Source organism: Megascapheus bottae, chromosome 14 (genome assembly GCF_031878675.1).
Source record: "Megascapheus bottae isolate mThoBot1 chromosome 14, mThoBot2.hap1, whole genome shotgun sequence".
NCBI lineage: Eukaryota > Metazoa > Chordata > Mammalia > Rodentia > Geomyidae > Megascapheus > Megascapheus bottae.
In genome coordinates, this window is record NC_143522.1 from 2,597,444 (window position 1) to 2,616,083 (window position 18,640).

Genomic DNA, 18,640 nt, shown 5'->3' on the forward strand with positions numbered 1-18,640 from the left:
TATGGTACCAAGAAATCAAACCCAGGTCTTCATGCATGCTAGGCAAACACACTACCACTAGGCCAAACTCTGGTTGTGCGGTTTTGGGGTTTTTTTTAATGAACAAAGATATAATTAATTATACTATTAACTTTTTCATTCAATATTGTAATCATTTTCCATTTTTATTAGCATATCTTAAAGTTATAGACTTCATTATGGAATTTTCATATATGTATATGATCATACTTAACTGCACATTGCCCTTCTTCTAGCATCTTTGTATGAAATTTTTAATGTTTATAGTTGGTAAATTATGCCTTTTATTCAAAGGTGGTGCTGTGGCTTAAGTGGCAGAGCTCTAGCCCTAAGCAAAAAGTGTCCAAGGACAGTGCCCAGGCCCTGAGTTCAAGCCCCACAACTAGCAAAAAAATAAATAAATAATAATAATAAAAATAATAATTATGGGCTGGGAGTTTGGCCTAGTGGTTAAAGTGCTTGCCTAGCATGCACGAAGACCCGGGTTTGATTCCTAGGTACCACATATATAGAAAAAAGCCAGAAGTGGTGCTGAGGCTCAAGTGGTAGAGCTCTAGCCTTGAGAAAGTCCAAGGACAGTGCTCAGGCCCTGGCTCAAGCCCAGGACTGGCAAAAAAAAAAATAATAATAATAATAATTATGTGTAATTTTACAAACCAAAGATAATGGTTATCAGTATATTCCTTTCCATTTTCAATGCATCTAACGTTTTCTCAAAATCTTATGCATACCCACATCTGATATTTACTATTCATTATATTGTGTTCATGGTTTTATATGTTTCTTTTCAATTTTCAGTATTTTAAATAACTTCGCTAAGTAGCTTTTTACAAAAATATTTGTTCTTCCTGCTGGTTGTTTCCTTATTTTTAAAATAGTCTTCTAAGTGTTAAAAGGTTTAGTTTTTTTAAAAGGCTCTGAATATCTGTTGTTGTATTGCTTCCTATAAAGTAGGTTTCATAGTTTATACTTTCATGTACTTTTATTCTGAACACCTCATTTTTTTAGTAGTTGGAAAATGACAGCTCGTTGTTTTGGGGTTGTTTATTTAGTACCAGGAGCCCATTCTGGCTCTGAAACTTACTAAATGGCCCAGCTCAGCCTTGAACTCACGATCTTCCTACCTTATTCTCCCAGAGCTAATATTACAGGCATATGACAACATTATCATGATTCAATTCCTAAATACAAATTCACTGATAAAAATAATGGTATTTCAGAAATCATTTTTTAAAGGTAGTGGATCTTTTTTAGTGGGTGATTGTAATGACTGGAGTGTGTGTAAGTATAAATAGAAATCTTGTGACTAAAACAGAACTTTTTCCCTAATAGGTCCTGGTATCTTGATGGACAGAAACTATTAATTATCATTTGTGTTAGCATAGTGTTTCCTCTTGCACTTCTTCCTAAAATAGGTAAGTCTTTGTAGGAGGTGGGGGGGACACAGGAGAGAGAAAAATATTAAGAGGCTTTTAAATTTCATAGTACCACATTTTTAGCAGAAAGGTGGTGGTTGAGAATAATTTAAAACTTGGCTTTATTTTTGATTGTTGAGCCTTCAACCCTGCCTAGTTAACCTATTACTTGGTTTGCAGTAGTATTTTGTCTGCTCCACTAAAATAAAATCTTTACAGCGGAACATTAAAGAGCAGCTTTCCCTTACAGTGTACCATTAGTGGTAAGCCAGTTCCAATTCTGCTATACAGAGCTACATAAATGATCTGTGACAGATAGCTGGAATGTTGTTATTCTGAGCCCTAAGCCCCAGATACCAAGCACTGTAATAGAAAACATGCCTAAAATGTAAAGCTTTAGTTGTAAGTTAGGATCACTTTCCTTATAAATTGCCTTTTATTTTACTGTTATTTTACAGGATTTCTTGGCTACACAAGTAGTTTATCATTTTTCTTTATGGTGTTCTTTGCTCTTGTGGTAAGTTTAAAGTATAATGCATTGTTTCTCACTAAAATCAGACTCATGTTAATGACTTTTTACTCTGCTTTATATTGGGAAGGGTAGTCTATTTTTATTTCATCATGTTATTAAAAGCACCTTTTTTCATTAAAAAAGTATTTTTGCTAGCAAAAGTATTTCCTTCTTTATTTTGAAGGCTCAGAATACTATGTCAAAAATATCTCTTGTAGTTATTAAAGATAACATAAATGTTAAAGTACTAGATAGAATAGAATTATTATTTTTTTAAGAATTTATTAATGTTGATTTTTACATCATATTTTAAATGACAAGTTTAACAAACAAGTGTTCAAGGACGGAATCTCTATTTACAATCACTGGGACTTAGTATTTAGAACTTAATCAAAATTAGGCTAAGGGTTTGTATGTCATAGAAACATATTAATTTAAGAAATAAAACATTATGTCTATAGAGTCATAGGTTTTTATGTCTATATAGTTATGTTTATATTTCCATTACCATGTCCATAGCTTTGGGTAGAATTATTTTTTATTGAAATTTTTTGTACTTGTATCTTTTTCTGTACATATTGTATAAAGAGTCAGTAAGGCTTAGTCTATAAAATCAACTTGATACTATTCACCTTAATTTTGAAACTTTATTCCATTACTAAAAAGAGTTTCTGAGACTTGGCCATTGAGGAGATCTTAGAAAATGGGAGTTTGCTAATTTTTTCCTGTCTACTCATAAAAACAGCAGTGGGAATAAATACTTTTATGCACAAATAGGGTACATTTTTTCTTATCTTAAATTGTCTCATTTTTTATTGCAACAGAAAAATAACAGATGGTAAAATTTATTTTGATATTTATGGAATAATAAGATAATAGAAATCTTGAGTTTATGACTTTAGTCTTTTAGAGAAAGTTATAACATCCTATAGATAGTATCTGTGTATGAAAATTTTTAAACCATTTTTTCTTTGCACAGCAATTTCATAACCAATATCTAAATGTTAAACCTTAAATAGGATTAGGATGAAATATTTTTAACTTGCCAAGAATCTGCTTATCCAAGTAGCCTTTTTATAGGCGTGGTTAAACTCTCCTTAGTTATTGATATATGCTATATTTAAGACCAAGTCAATATGGCAGTAGTTAAGCCGTAATATGGAGCCAGATTTCAAAGCTATGTCATATGAACTACAGGGATAAAAACAAATTTAAATTACCTAAACCAAGTGGAAATGACCTTGATTTTACTGAACCAAAGTATTTTTTATATTTCAGATAATGCTTTTAAAATTGAAAAATATACATGAGAAAGGGTATCAATTTTTATGAAGTAATGCACCTTTAGCTGGTGAATATAATGTAACCCTTCTATTAATTACAATAAAAATATATGGAAAAAAACGGAAAAATATTTAACTATGTTTGCATTAAACCATTTGTTGTATTTGCCAACATTAAAATCATCTCCCTCCCAAATTGTCTGATTCACATGTTACAAATGATAAATTGAACATACCCTTTTAGACTCCATATTAAAGAGAAAAACAGCAAATTGTAAGTTCATTTTGAGAGATACCTACTTGGTTAGAAGTATCCTCTATATGCAAATAAATATGTATGTTAAAAAGAATCAGTGTAGGTAAATATTGAAGTTTTCATTCTTGATAATTAGCAACCCATTGCTGAGAAGGAGAAATTTGTTTTTATAGTCACTAGCTTGAAGCAGATGAAATGTTCTGATATGTCTACTATAGCTTTCATTTCTGTCATGGCAGATACTCTTTAATTCAACATACATTCCTAATGTTGTGATCTATGGAAAGAATACTCTTACTCTTCATTTATTATAATGCCTTACAACCTATCTGCTCAGCTTTTTACCTGTGATCATAATTTAAATTTGGTCTACAATGAGACAATGGAAAACATTCCCCACCTTTTTATTGCTCTTTTTTTTTTTTTTTTTTTTTTTTTTTGCCAGTCCTGGGCTTGAGCTCAGGGCCTGAGCACTGTCCTTGGACTTTCTCAAGGCTAGAGCTCTACCACTTGAGCCTCAGCACCACTTCCGGCTTTTTTGTATGTATGTGGTACCGAGGAATCGAACCCAGGTCTTCGTGCATGCTAGGCAAGCACTTTAACCACTAGGCCAAACTCCAGGCCCCTTTTTATTGCTCTTGTTGGCAAATTTATTATAGATTCTCTGTTACATTTTGGTATCTACAATGGTGTCTGCACACATATTAATGCACATCTTTGAAGTGGTGTTTTTCTTGATTATTTTTGTTAATACGTTTGTATTTCTGTATAACAGCATACCTTTAAAAATCAGTCTAGAAAATAATTATTTCCTTATACTGTTCAAACACCACAAATCAAAACTTCTAACTGATTTCTTGTTTTTATTTAAAAAATTAGCATAAAATACCTATGCCTCTCAATTTATCTTAAACGTTGAGGTGGGGGGAATGTAATCCAAGTGCTATGCCTGCATGAAAATAGAATAATGAGACTATTTAACAAAGAGTAATAGAGGGGCTGGGAGATTGGCCTAGTGGTAGAGTGCTTGCCTAGCATGCTTGAAGCCCTGGATTCGATACGTTGGTACCACATATGCAGATAAAATCAGAAGTGGTGCTGTTGCTCAAGTGATAGAGTTCTAGTGTCTTTTGTTTGTTTGTTTGTTTGTTTGTTTGTTTTTTTGACAGTCCTGGGGCTTGAATTCAGGGCCTGAGCTCTGACTTGGGCTTTCTCAAGGCTAGAGCTCTACCAATGAAGCCACAGCACCACTTCTGGCTTTTTTCTATGTATGTGATACCGAGGAATTGAACCCAGGTCTTCGTGCATGCCAGGCAAGCACTCTACCACTAGGCCAAACTCCCGGCCCCTAGAGCTCTAGTCTTGAGAAGGCTCAAGGACAGTGTCCAGGCCTTGAGTTCAAGCCCCAAGACTGGCATAAATTAACAAACAAATAAGAAAGAATAATAGAGTGGGTTAATTTGATCAAATACAATATACATATACTATCACAGTGAAGCCCCCTTTTGACAACTAATACATGCCCATGAAAAAAATGAAATGTCAAAAATTTTTAAAAATGAAATTCTAAAATGGTCATAACCAAATGTATTTACCTTTGTGTTTTTTAACTGAATTTTTCTTTTCTGATTTACTTTTGTAATGAGTGTAGTGGAGGAAACTAGATTAACTTGCTAGAAAAGATAGATATCCTAAGAATAACACCATGGAAGTACTGATTGTTACTTCTGAATAAGAGTCATGAGCCTTGAAAACTGGGAAACAGAGGAGGCCACCTTTAAAGGGGCCAATGATGTGTTGCAGTATTTAATCCTAGTGTTTGTTCTGATCTCCAGAGTTATGTTCCTTTTTTTGTTGGGTTTATTCTAATTTCTGTTCTGTACTTCTGCTTTATAGGAATTATCTCTAGTGTCTTTGTTCCACAATGCAGATTTGAAGTTGGGATGGATAATTGCACAGAAATTAGCTGTAGGAACTAATATTAGCTGTAGGAACTGATAATAATATTGTTTAAAAGGCTGCTGATAAAATTTTCTAGTTAATAAAAATGTCTATCTTGTATTTTGAACCTCTGTTTAAAACATTTTGATTTGAAAGCTTAGAATAACAGCTGATAAAAAATAAATGAAGTGGCCCACATATAGAGTTTATCAGGGTATCTAATTTTTATTGTTTTTTCACTTTTTATTTAATAATAGTTATACAAAGCGAATTCAATTCAACATACCAATTTATGAGTACAATGCAGCTTAATACCCTCTCCCTCATTCTCTCTCCATCTGTCACCTAATTCTTCTCAAGTGGTACACTGTAAGTGCTCAATAGTTGGCTATTGTTAGTAACAGTACCACAGATACTAGTGATCAAATGCAGGGAACTGAATTTGGAACAGTGTCTACAGGGAAGAAAAGAGACCAACAATGGCGCTTATATAGCTTCTTTACCCCATCTCCTTCTTTATTTGTTAACCTTTCAGAAAAAAAAAATTACAGCTTTTGATTTTGTTCTTCCATTTTGGTAAGTTGATCTTTGAGATAACAATATATTTAATTTAAAAAATGCCTAGAAATGTCAAAGCAACTTTCTCATTTATTTATCCTTAAAACCCTCTTTTTCTTCATGAAATTTTAAATTAACAATGACTCTTTAGTTTACTTATTAACTTAATCCTAAAATGTTAATGCTTTCCTTAGATGTGTTTTGTTACTGTATCAAATTTTAGTTGACTTCATTGCAATCCAAAACAAGATAAATAGCAAACAAGAATGGGAATAGTATTTACTTACTGGTCTCTGGCAAAGGACAAATACTTCCTTTATTCTCCCTTGCCCCTCTGTATGCTGGGATTTAGCCTGGAGCAAACATTTACAGAGTAATTATGTGCTTGAAACTGGGCCACAATGGTAATGTTGACACATTCACGACTATAGGCCTAGGAACTCACGACTATAGGCCTAGGAACAGGATGACCACAATTAAGAACAAAATCCTGAAACATTTTCAATGATTATTTCTGGGAAACAGCATCCCTATGGATTTCTTTTAATTTTCAAAAATTTATTTTTACCAGCTGGAGTTCCCTAGCTATGTGCCTTCATTCTAGCCAGTTTTTTCCACACTCACCGAAAAGAGTACAAATCTAAAAAGAGCCAGAAGGGGAAAGTACTTATTCGTTAGAAATCTCTGAGGTTGTCACCCTTTCCATAGTTTCTACTTATATCTGCCTGTGGCTTTTGCCAAAAACTGCTTTTAATATTTCTGTATCTGCAACTGACACAAGTAATCATGTTTTCATACAATTTTCTCTGAAATATGTTCCTTTTATGCATTGCACTTTGAAAAACAAATACTACCAGTAGAGTTGGAGTTTTAAAGTTGACAGAAACACTCTTGATGTTTTAAGAGGGAGATTCCCACTAAACAGAAGGAAGTTCCTCTGTCTTGTCAATTGCTTCTCTTGACTGTGTTAAATGAGCCCATTCTTGCTGGGGGAAAAAAAATATCAGGACCAGCACAAAATCAAACAACAACAAAAAGGATCTTTGGCTTAGTTTTAGATTAATGAAAATAGTGCTGACATATTTAAACTTAACTTCTTATCTTTTTCATTAGAAGTAATCTGAATACTGGTTGTATTCATTCTTGCAGATAATAATTAAAAAATGGTCTATCCCTTGTCCTTTGACCTTAAACTATACAGAGGAGCTCTTCCAGGTAATAGTTTTAAGTCTGAATTCCTTTTTTGCATGAGAGTTGAACATTTTTTAAGATCAAATCATTTTTAGTTAATGAAATAATTAATTAATGAAAGTATACATTGTATTTGGGAGCTTTGCTTTGAAATAAAATTATTGCAAATTGAAATAATTTTAAAGCCTAGCAGTAATACATTCATTTTTGTTGCTGTATTCTGACTTTTAATAGCTGTTGGTTTCTCTTTTCCCCTCAATACTCTTAAACAGATTTCAAATGCTACAGATGATTGTAAACCAAAGCTCTTTCATTTCTCCAAAGAGGTGTGTAAGTTATTAACAGATACTTTTGGTTGATTTTTTGCATTTCAAGTTTTAAGAGATTCGTGTAACAGGGTCTCTTAGGTCTTTGTACCTGTAAGTAATTAATTTTCATGAAAGTGCTAAGTATAGGATTGCCTACCAGAAGAATAATATTATTTAACACAGGGTGGCCCATTATGAAACAGGCACTTTTTTTTTTTTTTTGGCATGCCTTTAAATAGAGCCTGTTTTAAGTGGGCCTCTGCCTAAAAGAACAGATTTACCGAATGTCTGGTCTGGCCAATAAGGTCCTCAGTGGCTACAGACTTCCTGTTACTTTCTGGACTTAAAAAGCTAAATAGCCAATTACACAAAATACTCCTCCCCTGTGAGTAAGACTTTGGTCTGTAGCTCAACAGCTGGTCATTGGACCAGTGATTTGAGTACTGCCAGTTTATCTTCTGATGAATATCCTAATGGTGAAACTTCGGATACTTGCAACTGAGACCTGAATCAAGTCCTTGCCTTCTGTCCAAGAGCAGTCAGATACTGGAAATGGCCATAAGAATCCCTGAGTGTCTGCCTGAGTGGAGACAGGAACTGCTCAGCATGCAGTCCTCCCTGTGTCTGCAAGTTTTTTCCTCCACTTTCTAGTTCTGTTGAAAAGCTGCTTGTAGGTTGGGGATAAGAGCATCCCCTCCATTCATGTCGAATTCTATTAGCATAGAATGCTAGTAGAGTTAGTCCTCCCTGCAGACTTTTCCTTTTTATTCCTAGTTTTTAAATAAGAAATGTCTCTCTGGTCCTATAAAGGAGGTCACTACTTCTTTTCCATGGAAAAGACCTCCCGTGAGCTTAAAGATCTAGGTAGGGTAATTGACAAGCCAGGAAATTGAGCAATATATGAAACAGAGAATTTGTGAATTAAATTTGGATCTCCCTAATGCAGCCTTCAGGAAACACTATAGCTTCCTTCCTCTTAGCCCCACTCATATATTTGAGGAGTCTCAGTACTATATCCCAAGATAGGTCTTCATCTGGAACTTCTTTTGCTGAAAAGCCAGAGCTAGTTAAGGGAAATATTTTTAGAGCAGAAAAAAGAAAATAAATCACCATCCATTTGTTTAAGACAGTATTTTCATTTACATGGTGAAATTTTGGCTTTATAGTTTCCTCTAGCTCTTATTAAGTATATTAATAATAAAAAAAAACAAAGTTTACACTTAAGTATTGCACGTTGATTAAATTCATTGGTGCTCATTTGCAAAAGCAAGTCTTGTCAAAGATGCTGGCAGCTCAGAGATATAAGTAGTATTATCACTGTTTTCTTGTATTGAGTTGGTTAAGCAAGTTCAGTGATAATTTTTGCTGCTTAGGGTAACAAGATGTATTCAAATTGTGCTTCCATTAAAAAAGAACTGGGAATTGCAGTAAGAACATTTCTAAGAATGCTATTTTTATCTTGTCCAAATATTATTTTTATCTTAATAAAAATAATTTTCTTTAGGGGTTGGTAGTAATTTATAGTAAAGCAATGTGTTATAAAAAGTCACTTTAAAAATATTCTAGTTAGTATAGGCAAGCTACCTGCCAACTAGTATATTTGCTCATGACTTATCATGTACAAGTAGATGTATCTCTCTTTAGAAAAAAAAAATCCCTCATTGCTTGGCTTTTTGGTTTTAAGATCATGTGTTGTTACTGGTTTCATATTTGAATCATTCTTTATCCTAGGACAGTATTTTTTTCATATATTTTTTATTGTAATTAATAGAAGGGTTGCATTATACTCACCAGATAGAAGGTGCATTACTTCACAAACATTGATACCCTTCTCATGTCTTGGTCCCCATTTCCCTCCCTCCACCCCTGCCCAGATAACAAGGTAAAATACTGTACCAATATGAGATAACCAAGGGACAGCAAAAGAGATGAGAGATAACATAGTACATTAAGGACAACAATCACTCATTATATGGCTTTTTAGGACAATATATTTTTATTGTAATCCTTTTTACCACTATTTAAAGATAATAAAAAAGAAAGAAAAGGCCTACAAAGAGACAAATCATGAAAGAATAAATAAATACAACTTAATTATTTTTAAAAAACTAAGATGTCAATGAAACGGTGGTTTTAATAGAATGCTTTTAATATGTCGTTTTTGATGTTTTTCAGAGTGCTTTTGCTCTACCAACCATGGCCTTTTCATTTCTCTGCCATACTTCAATATTGCCCATATACTGTGAACTTCAAAGGTACTATAAAATCTGAATGTTTCTAATGCCTTAAAGTGGGTCTTTTTCCCTTTAGGGATGCCATTCTCATTTATGAATCTTTTATTTTCATAACTGGATTTGAAATATTCACTTAAAATGAAGCAAAACAACCAAGAGTTGATTCTGTTCAAGTTAAGAATATTTCCTAAGTACTCTCTATGCTAATTTTGCTGGTTTTTGTTGTTTTTGGTCTATTTTAAGGCTTGAATGCAGAGCCTAAGCACTGTCCCTGGGCTTTTTTGCTCAAGGCTAGTGCTCTATCACTTGAACCACAGCTCCACTTCTGGTTTTTTAAGTTGTTATTTGGATAAGACTTTCTCCTAGGGCTAGCTTTCAACCTCTGTTCTTAGATCTCAGCCACCTGAGTATTTAGAATTACAGGTGTAAGCCACTAATGCTTGACTATTTTCACATTTTAAACTTCAGGGTATCGCCAGATGCTGATTGCTTACACCTATAATCCTATCTGCTTCAGAGTCTGAGATGTGAGGATTGTAGTTAAAAAGGCAGCTCAGGCAGGGAATCCGTGAGTCTTTTACCCCAAATAAACTACCAGAAAGCCAGAAGTGGTAGAGCACTAGCCTTAAGCAAAAGAAACTCAAGGATGGCAGGTAGGCCCTGAGTTCAAGCCTCAGAACTGGTAGAAAAAAAAACAACTTGAGGGTATGGTTATTGGATTAGATCTTGAAGGATCAAAGGAGCCATTCTCTTTACCACCTTGGGAGATACTTATTTCTTGAGATGTAACTCAAATCACTGGTTCTGCCTTTGCCATTTTTTGTCTTTTAGCCCCTCAAAGAAAAGAATGCAGAATGTAACTAATACAGCAATTGCCTTAAGTTTTCTCATTTACTTTATTTCTGCACTCTTTGGATACCTTACTTTTTATGGTGAGTGTAATCTTTGACTATAGATGACCAAATAAATTATTTTATAGATGATCTCACATGTGACTATGTTACACTGATCAGATCCCAGACTCTATGTTAATTTGATCAGGTCCCAGATTACAGTGAAACACTGAGGTTAACTAGCTCTAGGGACATTAAAGAATCAAATTTTTCTCTTAGAAAGGTAATTCAAGTTAACATTAGTGACTTTGTGAAATTTTCTTGAACATGTAAGTAAAAGTTCAGGCTTAAGAATATGATTGTCTTTCTACAAAACAATGGCTTTGTTCTTTTTAATTGTATATTCAGTACGTTACACAGTAGTTACACAGTAGTTGAAAAGTTGGAAGAATAAATTATCTTATTGCAAAAAAAAAAAAGTTCAGAAAGGAAAGGACTATTACAGGACTTTACTTGTACCCTTCCTATCAGGTGTGTGCCTCAGGCTTCATAATCACAGAATTCTGCACCTGTGGAGCCTATGATGCACCAATACTTCCTAAATAATCCTCAGAGCATATTTAAAATTCATAAAAGTATCCTATCAAGATTCTGGGATACTGAAAGATAATTCCAGGAATCTGTGAAGCACTAGGTACTTCAGAACTGTGTTAAATTGTGACAAAGCCTGAATGGAAAGGGAAGTAGGTGCTATATTTCTTGAGCTAGCTTTCTGTAAGTACTTTATCCTAATTGCCTCCCTCCTCTCAACTCTACAAGGTGGATGTAGGGTCCTTTAAATTGAGTAATGAAGCATTGCAGATAATGAGTAATGGAGTTGAGGTTTGAATCCTATTTTGTCTCTTCAAATCGAGTACCTGTTCCTGTACTGCCTCCTCAGAACTTACACTGTAGAGCCAAGAAGCCCTTTTGTTTCTTAAGTTTTTATTAAAATAAACTTTTGGGAAAACTTGGATCACTTGTTTATGTATATCTGTCCATCTCTTATTGTTACTTAAACACAAATCTGAAGTTGCTTTCTTTTTTTTTTTTTTTTTTTTTAGTCAGTCATGGGGCTTGAACTCTGGGCCTGGGTGCTATCCCTGAGCTCTTCAGCTCAAGGCTACCTCCCTATCACTGGGCCTAGGCACTGTCCCTGAGCTCTTATGCTCAAGGCTACTGCCCTACCCCTTGAGCCACAATCCTACTTCCCATTTTTCTAGTGGTTAATTGGAGATAAGGGTCTCAGGTTGTTTAGTGCCTGGGCTGGCTTTGAACCTCAATCTTCATATCTCAGCCTCCTGAATAGCTAAGATTACAGGCGTGAGCCCCTGCGCCCAGGGGCTTCTAAAGTCTTCTTTGTTGTTGTTTTGTTTTTCATGTAAAATGTTTTCTAGAAGCTGAGCACTGGTGGCTTATATCTGTAATCCTTGCTACTCAAAACACTGGGATCTGAGTATCAGGATTCAAAGCCAGCCCAGGCAGAAAAGTCCATGAGGCTCCAGTTAAGCACCAAAAAACCCAGAAATGGAGATGTTACTTGCACAAAACAAGCTCAGGTACAGTGTCTAGGAGTTCCAGCTCCAGGACTGGCACACACAAAAATGTTTCCTAGATAGGAATTTGCCTGGTTATCAAGTAAAACTGTTATTGTTTTCTCTGACTTAATCTATTCCTCACAATGCATGTTCTTCAATAGCAAAAACAACAACAACAAAACAGCTACAAGAATTCACACAGTACATAGGCAAGATAAAGATATGTAATTGGTAGCAGTATACAGACACAGTCAGAATGCTAGAAAAACAATTCCTTCTCCAAAGTCAGAGTACCTCTCCACAGTAGCTCTTTTTTATGTTGTTAATAGTTACCAAGAAAAGTTGTCTATTATATATCTCTATTGGGATAATGCTTGCTGTCTTATGGAAAGAAATTGCTAATCAAGATCTTATCAAAAGGACTGGCCTGAAGTTAGCACTCAGTTCATTGTTTAGTCAATCTAGTACAGTGTAGTGTGGTGGGATGACCTATCACAGAGTGAATTTTAGGTTTCCTAAATACAAATCCACTATCATTTCTGCTACTGTGATTTATAAGCCTCATTGTGTTAGTGTTAAACCAGAAGCCTCTTGACTTCAGTGGCATATGTGACTGGCCGAGGTCACTTCAGGTCCTCTCTCAGATTTGTAGGGACTTATCTGAATCCAGAGGAGCAGGCTGTTCTCTATCCCTTACATATGTAAAGGCTCAGCTAGGAACAGAGAATGACAGACTTGGAAGAAAGGTTTTCATCCTGGGAAACTGTGAAGTGGACATGTGACATATATTTTGAATTTGTAATGAGTGCAGTTCTTTAGACTTCTTCAGCTATGTGGGATCCTTTTATCCAAAGTTCTCAAGACTTAGTTAATTTCTAACTTTTGTCAGATTCCAGACCTATAAGTGTGTTCCTAGAATTAATAGCATCAACTCTAATTACAGATGTTAAAACATTATGTAGTGAAAAGAGGAAACATGTTTCTCTGGTGAGCCAGGCTGCTGCCCAAATGTTGTATAATCACCAAATTAAAGCCTACAAGATTATTTGGAAGTTTGAATAGCTCATTTTATGATTTAAAAAATGGAAATAGTTTGCCATATTTCTCTGAAGACACAAGTATCTCACAGATTTAGAAATACAGTACAGGTTTCCTGACTCTTCCTAGCCTTCTTAGTTGATTGTTCTAACATTCAGTAAATTATGTCCATAATTCTTTCATGAATTCCTTTCTCTCCCAGGGCCATGATCACTAGAAGATTCTCCTTACCTCTCAGTAATGATGATGACCGTAGCCTAACTGTTCATGTTCTGGGCATTTCCTTCAAGTTGTACACATTGAGCCACATTGAGCCTCGCAGAGCTGCAGTATGAAGGCCTCAATGCATTCCCAGCCCACTCACTACCACACTCTTTGAGCCCTTTACATGTGATGTCACAGCCTCTGCTGTCCTTACAGGACAGTGCACATTGCTGTTAGGTCAGGCCTTCTTCTTTGTCCATTCTTCTAGAGAATGTGTCTTCTTATTTTTTGAATGTCAGTATGAATACACTGAGTCATTTCATGTTCTCAGTCACTCTTTAGAACAGTGTATTAGTGTCCCCATTTTTTTAATTTATTTTTTGTCAGTGGTGGGGCTTGAACTCTGGGCCTGGGCCCTGTTTCTGAGCGCTTCAGCTCAAGGCTAGTGCTTTTACCACTTGAGCCACAGCACCACTTCTGGTTTTCTGGTGGTTAATTGGAGATAGGAGTCTCATGGATTTTAGTGCCTGGATCGGCTTTGAACTGTGATCCTCAGATTTCAGCCTCCTGAGTAGCTAGGACTTTACAGGCATGAGCAACTGGCACCCAGCTAGTGTCCCCATTTTAAAGCCACAAGAACCAAGACTCAGGGATGTTATTAGGAACAGGATTTGTGGTCTCAGTTTAGAAATGCCATAGCTCTTTGTTTAGAGCACTTTTGTGTGGTTTTGTGTATATACATTTTCGTTAGGTAAATATGTGTGTGTGTGTGTGTGTGTGTGTGTGTGTGTGTGTGTTATGTCTTTTCCCTTTAACTCTAAGATTCTTGGAAGCAAAGTTATATTTGGTTTAAAAGGAAAATTTTCCCCAATGCATTCTTTCTAAAAAATTAAATAATACTACTCTGTTTTAAGTTCAACGTGATCTTTGCCCACAGATACTGGGGTACAAGTTCTTGAGCCCCTTACCCTTCTTCATCTGACTTAGGGTAAGGGAAGCATTGTGGGACCCAGCACTGGGGCAGCATCCACCAGTCCTGTCCCAGACTCTACCTGGGCTTACCAGGAAGCCACTTTCCCAACGCCTCCTTTCCTTTTATGAAAGTTGACAAAGCCATTAGTATGCATAGAACTCTTGAGGTTCAAGAAAATACTGTGGCATTGAGGAAAAGGTATTAGATTTGGCACAAAAAAGCATTGGATATACCTTCCCCCTCTCCTTCCAGCCTTGCCTCCTTGTGTTGAATAGTTGTAGGCTAGTGACTAAATATTTCCCTTAGCTGTCGTAGGCTGTTACCATAGGGATGGTGCATGCGAAAGCCCTTCAGATAATCCACAGGTTCTAAAGAGATTTTTAAATACGTATCCATTGTCATAATTTTAGAGTTTCTGCCTCTCCTGGCTTCTAATTTCATGAAAAGGGGAGAAACATTGTGCCCTTTAGGAAGACATTTGACTAATGTCTTTTGTTCCATAGAATGGAAGGTGGGGGACATGGATGGTTTGATAATGGTAATCTAAATCTATTAAGATCCATTAGTAGTATAACAGAAAATAATCTTGCTACTATTGACATCTTAAATTTATAATTTATAATGTGATCTGTATTACTGGATTTTTATTTACAGACAAAGTGGAGTCAGAGTTACTACAAGGTTATAGTAAATACTTGCCTCATGATGCTGCAGTCATGACTGTAAAGTTATGCATACTGTTTGCTGTGCTTTTGACAGTCCCTCTAATCCATTTCCCTGTAAGTACGTGTAAAGGTTTCGGTGCTTAGTGTAGTGGCTCCTTAACATGGCACACTAATTCTTTACAGACTATAAACCTTTGAATTACATCTAGGCTTGTGTATCTTATTCATTTGTCAAGTAATTGATCAAAGACCTCATCCTTGCATATGGCCCCATGAAAGCACAAGCAGAACAGTGAACCACTAAGCTAATTTGTGCTCTCTCAGATTTAGTTTAGATTTATGCCTCCCGCAGCATTGTTTCCAATTTAGAAACTAGAGTTCTTCTAACATTTGGTGAGTTTCTCTCCTTTCTATTCTCTCTTCAAAAGAATGTGCATGAAGATGAAAAAGTGAAGTCAGCAAAAATCAACTCCAATTGGTTTATTGTAGATTTACTTTCACAAAGACATGCTAGTTTAATCTTAGTGAAATACTGTATTTTCCTGAGACTTTCATTTAAGAAGAAAAAAAGGTTTTTGATCTACATCTAGTTGCTATATGCAAGAACTTTAAGAATTTCTGAGAAAATGAAAATAGGGGCTTTGAGAATAAATCCTTCTACATGGGTGTCTTGAACCTCTTTAACAATTTTTAGTTTTGATTTTTTTTTTTAAGAATTAGGCATTCATTGAGGGAAGAGAAAGTGGGAGAAAAACATGGGAAGGGGTATCAGTGTTCAACAAGTAATGTATCTACTACCTGACAAATATAACTATATCCCTTCTATCACCTCAACAATAAAATACAATAATACAAAAAAAATAAAAGAATTACACGTTCAGGATTTTTTGTTCCTAGAACCTTTGGGACTAAGTCCTTCTGCATTTGTGTCTTGAACCTCTTCACAGTGAGTTTTTTCAAGGATTGGGCTTTCTGGACTCAGAGCCAAGAGTACTGCAGGCTGGGAAAAGCCCTGTGGGACAGGACAGTCTATTCCCTGCTCGAGCAGCCAGAGTGGAATGAACTGGTTTCCATATTTACATGCTGTGAAACAGATCACAGAAAGTAAAATTGTAAATGACATTTCCCGTGGCATGATTTTTTTCTATTTTAAATGTTTGTTTTCTGTTGGGTTTAATGAAAATGATGCTTTGAAATTTCATACATAGTGTTATTGTTGGTAAATTCTTAAATTATATAACCTAAAAGTATTGCCTGTGAAAAATATTTTTTGTAGAATTTAGGCAATATGATTTTTATGACACATATTGAAAAATTGGTGTGTATAAACACTTAGTTTATGTATATGCACACTTTACTAATTGTCAAGGCTGTATTTCAGAAACAAAATGGTTTGGGAGCAGGAATGTCATGGCTACCATCCATGTGTTTATCTGAGTGAAAGCTTGCTTCCTCTTTGTCTGAATCTCTTTTTCTCTTACACAGGCCAGAAAAGCTTTAATGCTGCTGCTTTTCTCCAGTTCTCCATTTTCCTGGATTCGCCATTCTTTGGTCACTCTAGCCCTCAATGTTATCATCATTTTACTTGCAATGTATGTTCCTGATATTAGAAATGTATTCGGTATAATTGGTAAGTTTTCTTCTGTGTGTGTATGTGTGCTAGTCTTGGAACTTGGAAGTCTGGGCCTGGATACTGTCCCTTTGCTTTTTTACTCAAAGCTAGCACTACCACGGCTCTACTTAGGCCTTTTTGTGGTTAGTTGGAGATAAGTGTCACATGAACTTTCCTGCTTTGACTGGTTTAAACTGTGATCCTCAAATCTCAGTCTTCTGAGTAGCCAGGATTACAAACATGAGCCACTGGTACCTAACAAGTTTTCCATTTTAAAGAAAAATCCACATACTAAAAGAAAGAAAATGTTCTGCCTCAAATCTAAATCCAATAATTTCTCTTTTTTTTCCCCCCTCCAATTTACAGGTGCCAGTACATCAACTTGTTTGATTTTTGTATTCCCAGGACTGTTTTATCTTAAACTTAGCAGAGAAGATTTTCTGTCATGGAAAAAGCTTGGGGTAGGTTATTTTATACTGCTTTTCTTAAGACATCCACTTTAAGAAATAATGTTATTTTATAGTTTTTATACATGTCAAAAAATTGTATCTTCAAAGATAAAATATATCATTGGGCAAGATGAACATATAAAAACATACTCCTAATAATTTTTTATCTTTTTTGTTTCCACAGGCTTTCATTTTGCTCATCTGTGGAATTTTGGTTGGAAATTTTAGTTTAGCACTTATCATTTTTGATTGGATTAATAAATAATGGGAATTTTTTTCTATTTCTTATGAAGAATAATTTGTCTCCATCAGCAAGAAAAGGAATGATTCTGAGAGATACATTAGATGAAAAAAATATTTTTATGAAAATTGTTAACAGAAAAGAACAAAATGTCACTGTAAAGGAGAAAGGAGTCATATAGTAGTTTTAATAAAAAATAAACACTCAAAGTATGCTTAAAATATTGAGTCAGTCTTCTGTTAATTGTGTCTTTTCTGAATTAACAGACATTATTTATTTTTACGGGGCTTTAAGCCAGGGCCTCACACTCTTATAGCTTGCCTGCCTTGCTGGTTCTTAGCAGCTCAAAACACCTTCAGCCTGACTTTTTGCTGGTAATTTTGGAGGTGGAGTCTCATGGGTCTTTCTTCTCAGGTAGGCTTCAAACCTAGATCCTCCATATCTCAGCTTCCTGAGTAACTAGAATTGTAGGTATAAGCCACCAATGCTTGGATTTATAGACTTTATTTTTTAACTAGTTTTATGTTTCCAGAAATATTGAACAAAAGGTATAGAGAATGATACATACCTCCTTGCCCCCCAATCACCTACACTTTCATTAACACCTTGTGTTAGTGTGGTACATTGTTTACCCTCAATGATCTCTTATTGAGGCACCATTATTAAGTTTGTAGTTTCCATTTATGGAGGGCCTAGTTGATTTTGGATAATCACCATGGTCTTTTTATCCTGTCTCCATGGCTTTGCCTTTTCCAGAATATCATGTGATTGGGATCATATAGAAGCATGTATGCTTTTCAAGCTGGCTGATTAAACAATACACAGTTACATGTCTTCTGTGTTTTTTGTGTATGAGTATGTATGGGGGGCTTGATAGCTCCTTCCTTTTCATCACTGATTAATATCCCATGGTATGGATGAATGTATAATTGTTGGCTTAGAAAGAGTATTTGATCGTTTCCAAATTTAGACAATTACAAGTATGTGTGGTACGATTTTATGTGAACATGCTTCCAGCTTTTTGATGTAAGTACCAAGAAACAATTGCTATACTGCTTGGTGAAAGCTTATTTACTCTTGTAAGAAACTAACAAACTTGTAATCCTAGCTACTCAGGAAGATGAGATCTGAGGATTGAGGTTCAAAGCCAGCCTGGGCTGACCTGAGACTCTCCATTAACCATTAAAGAATGGGAAGTGGGGCTTGGCTCAAGGGTAGGGCGGCAGCCTTGAACTGAAGAGCTCAGAGAGACTGCTCAGGCCAAGTTCAAGCCCCATGACCCACAAAAAAAAAAAAAAAAGAAGGAAAAAGGAAACTGACAAACTGCTTTCTG

At 35.3% G+C, this 18,640-nt stretch overlaps 1 protein-coding gene across 2 annotated transcripts in view; it reads left to right on the forward strand.

The window, feature by feature from the left end:
- Positions 1-17,499, forward strand: part of Slc38a6 (solute carrier family 38 member 6) — a 59,978-nt gene extending 42,479 nt beyond the window's left edge. Inside the window, exons 7-16 of one of the 2 annotated variants that reach the window (XM_090344234.1) lie at positions 1,351-1,433; positions 1,892-1,950; positions 7,132-7,197; positions 7,446-7,499; positions 9,657-9,736; positions 10,547-10,647; positions 14,995-15,119; positions 16,491-16,635; positions 16,984-17,078; positions 17,251-17,499. In XM_090344234.1, coding sequence (XP_090200360.1) covers positions 1,351-1,433; positions 1,892-1,950; positions 7,132-7,197; positions 7,446-7,499; positions 9,657-9,736; positions 10,547-10,647; positions 14,995-15,119; positions 16,491-16,635; positions 16,984-17,078; positions 17,251-17,331 — 889 coding nt within the window. In that variant the 3' untranslated portion in view covers positions 17,332-17,499. The remainder of the gene's footprint in view (positions 1-1,350; positions 1,434-1,891; positions 1,951-7,131; positions 7,198-7,445; positions 7,500-9,656; positions 9,737-10,546; positions 10,648-14,994; positions 15,120-16,490; positions 16,636-16,983; positions 17,079-17,250) is intronic. The other variant, XM_090344233.1, reaches the window with a different exon arrangement.
- Positions 17,500-18,640: the final 1,141 nt, after the last annotated feature.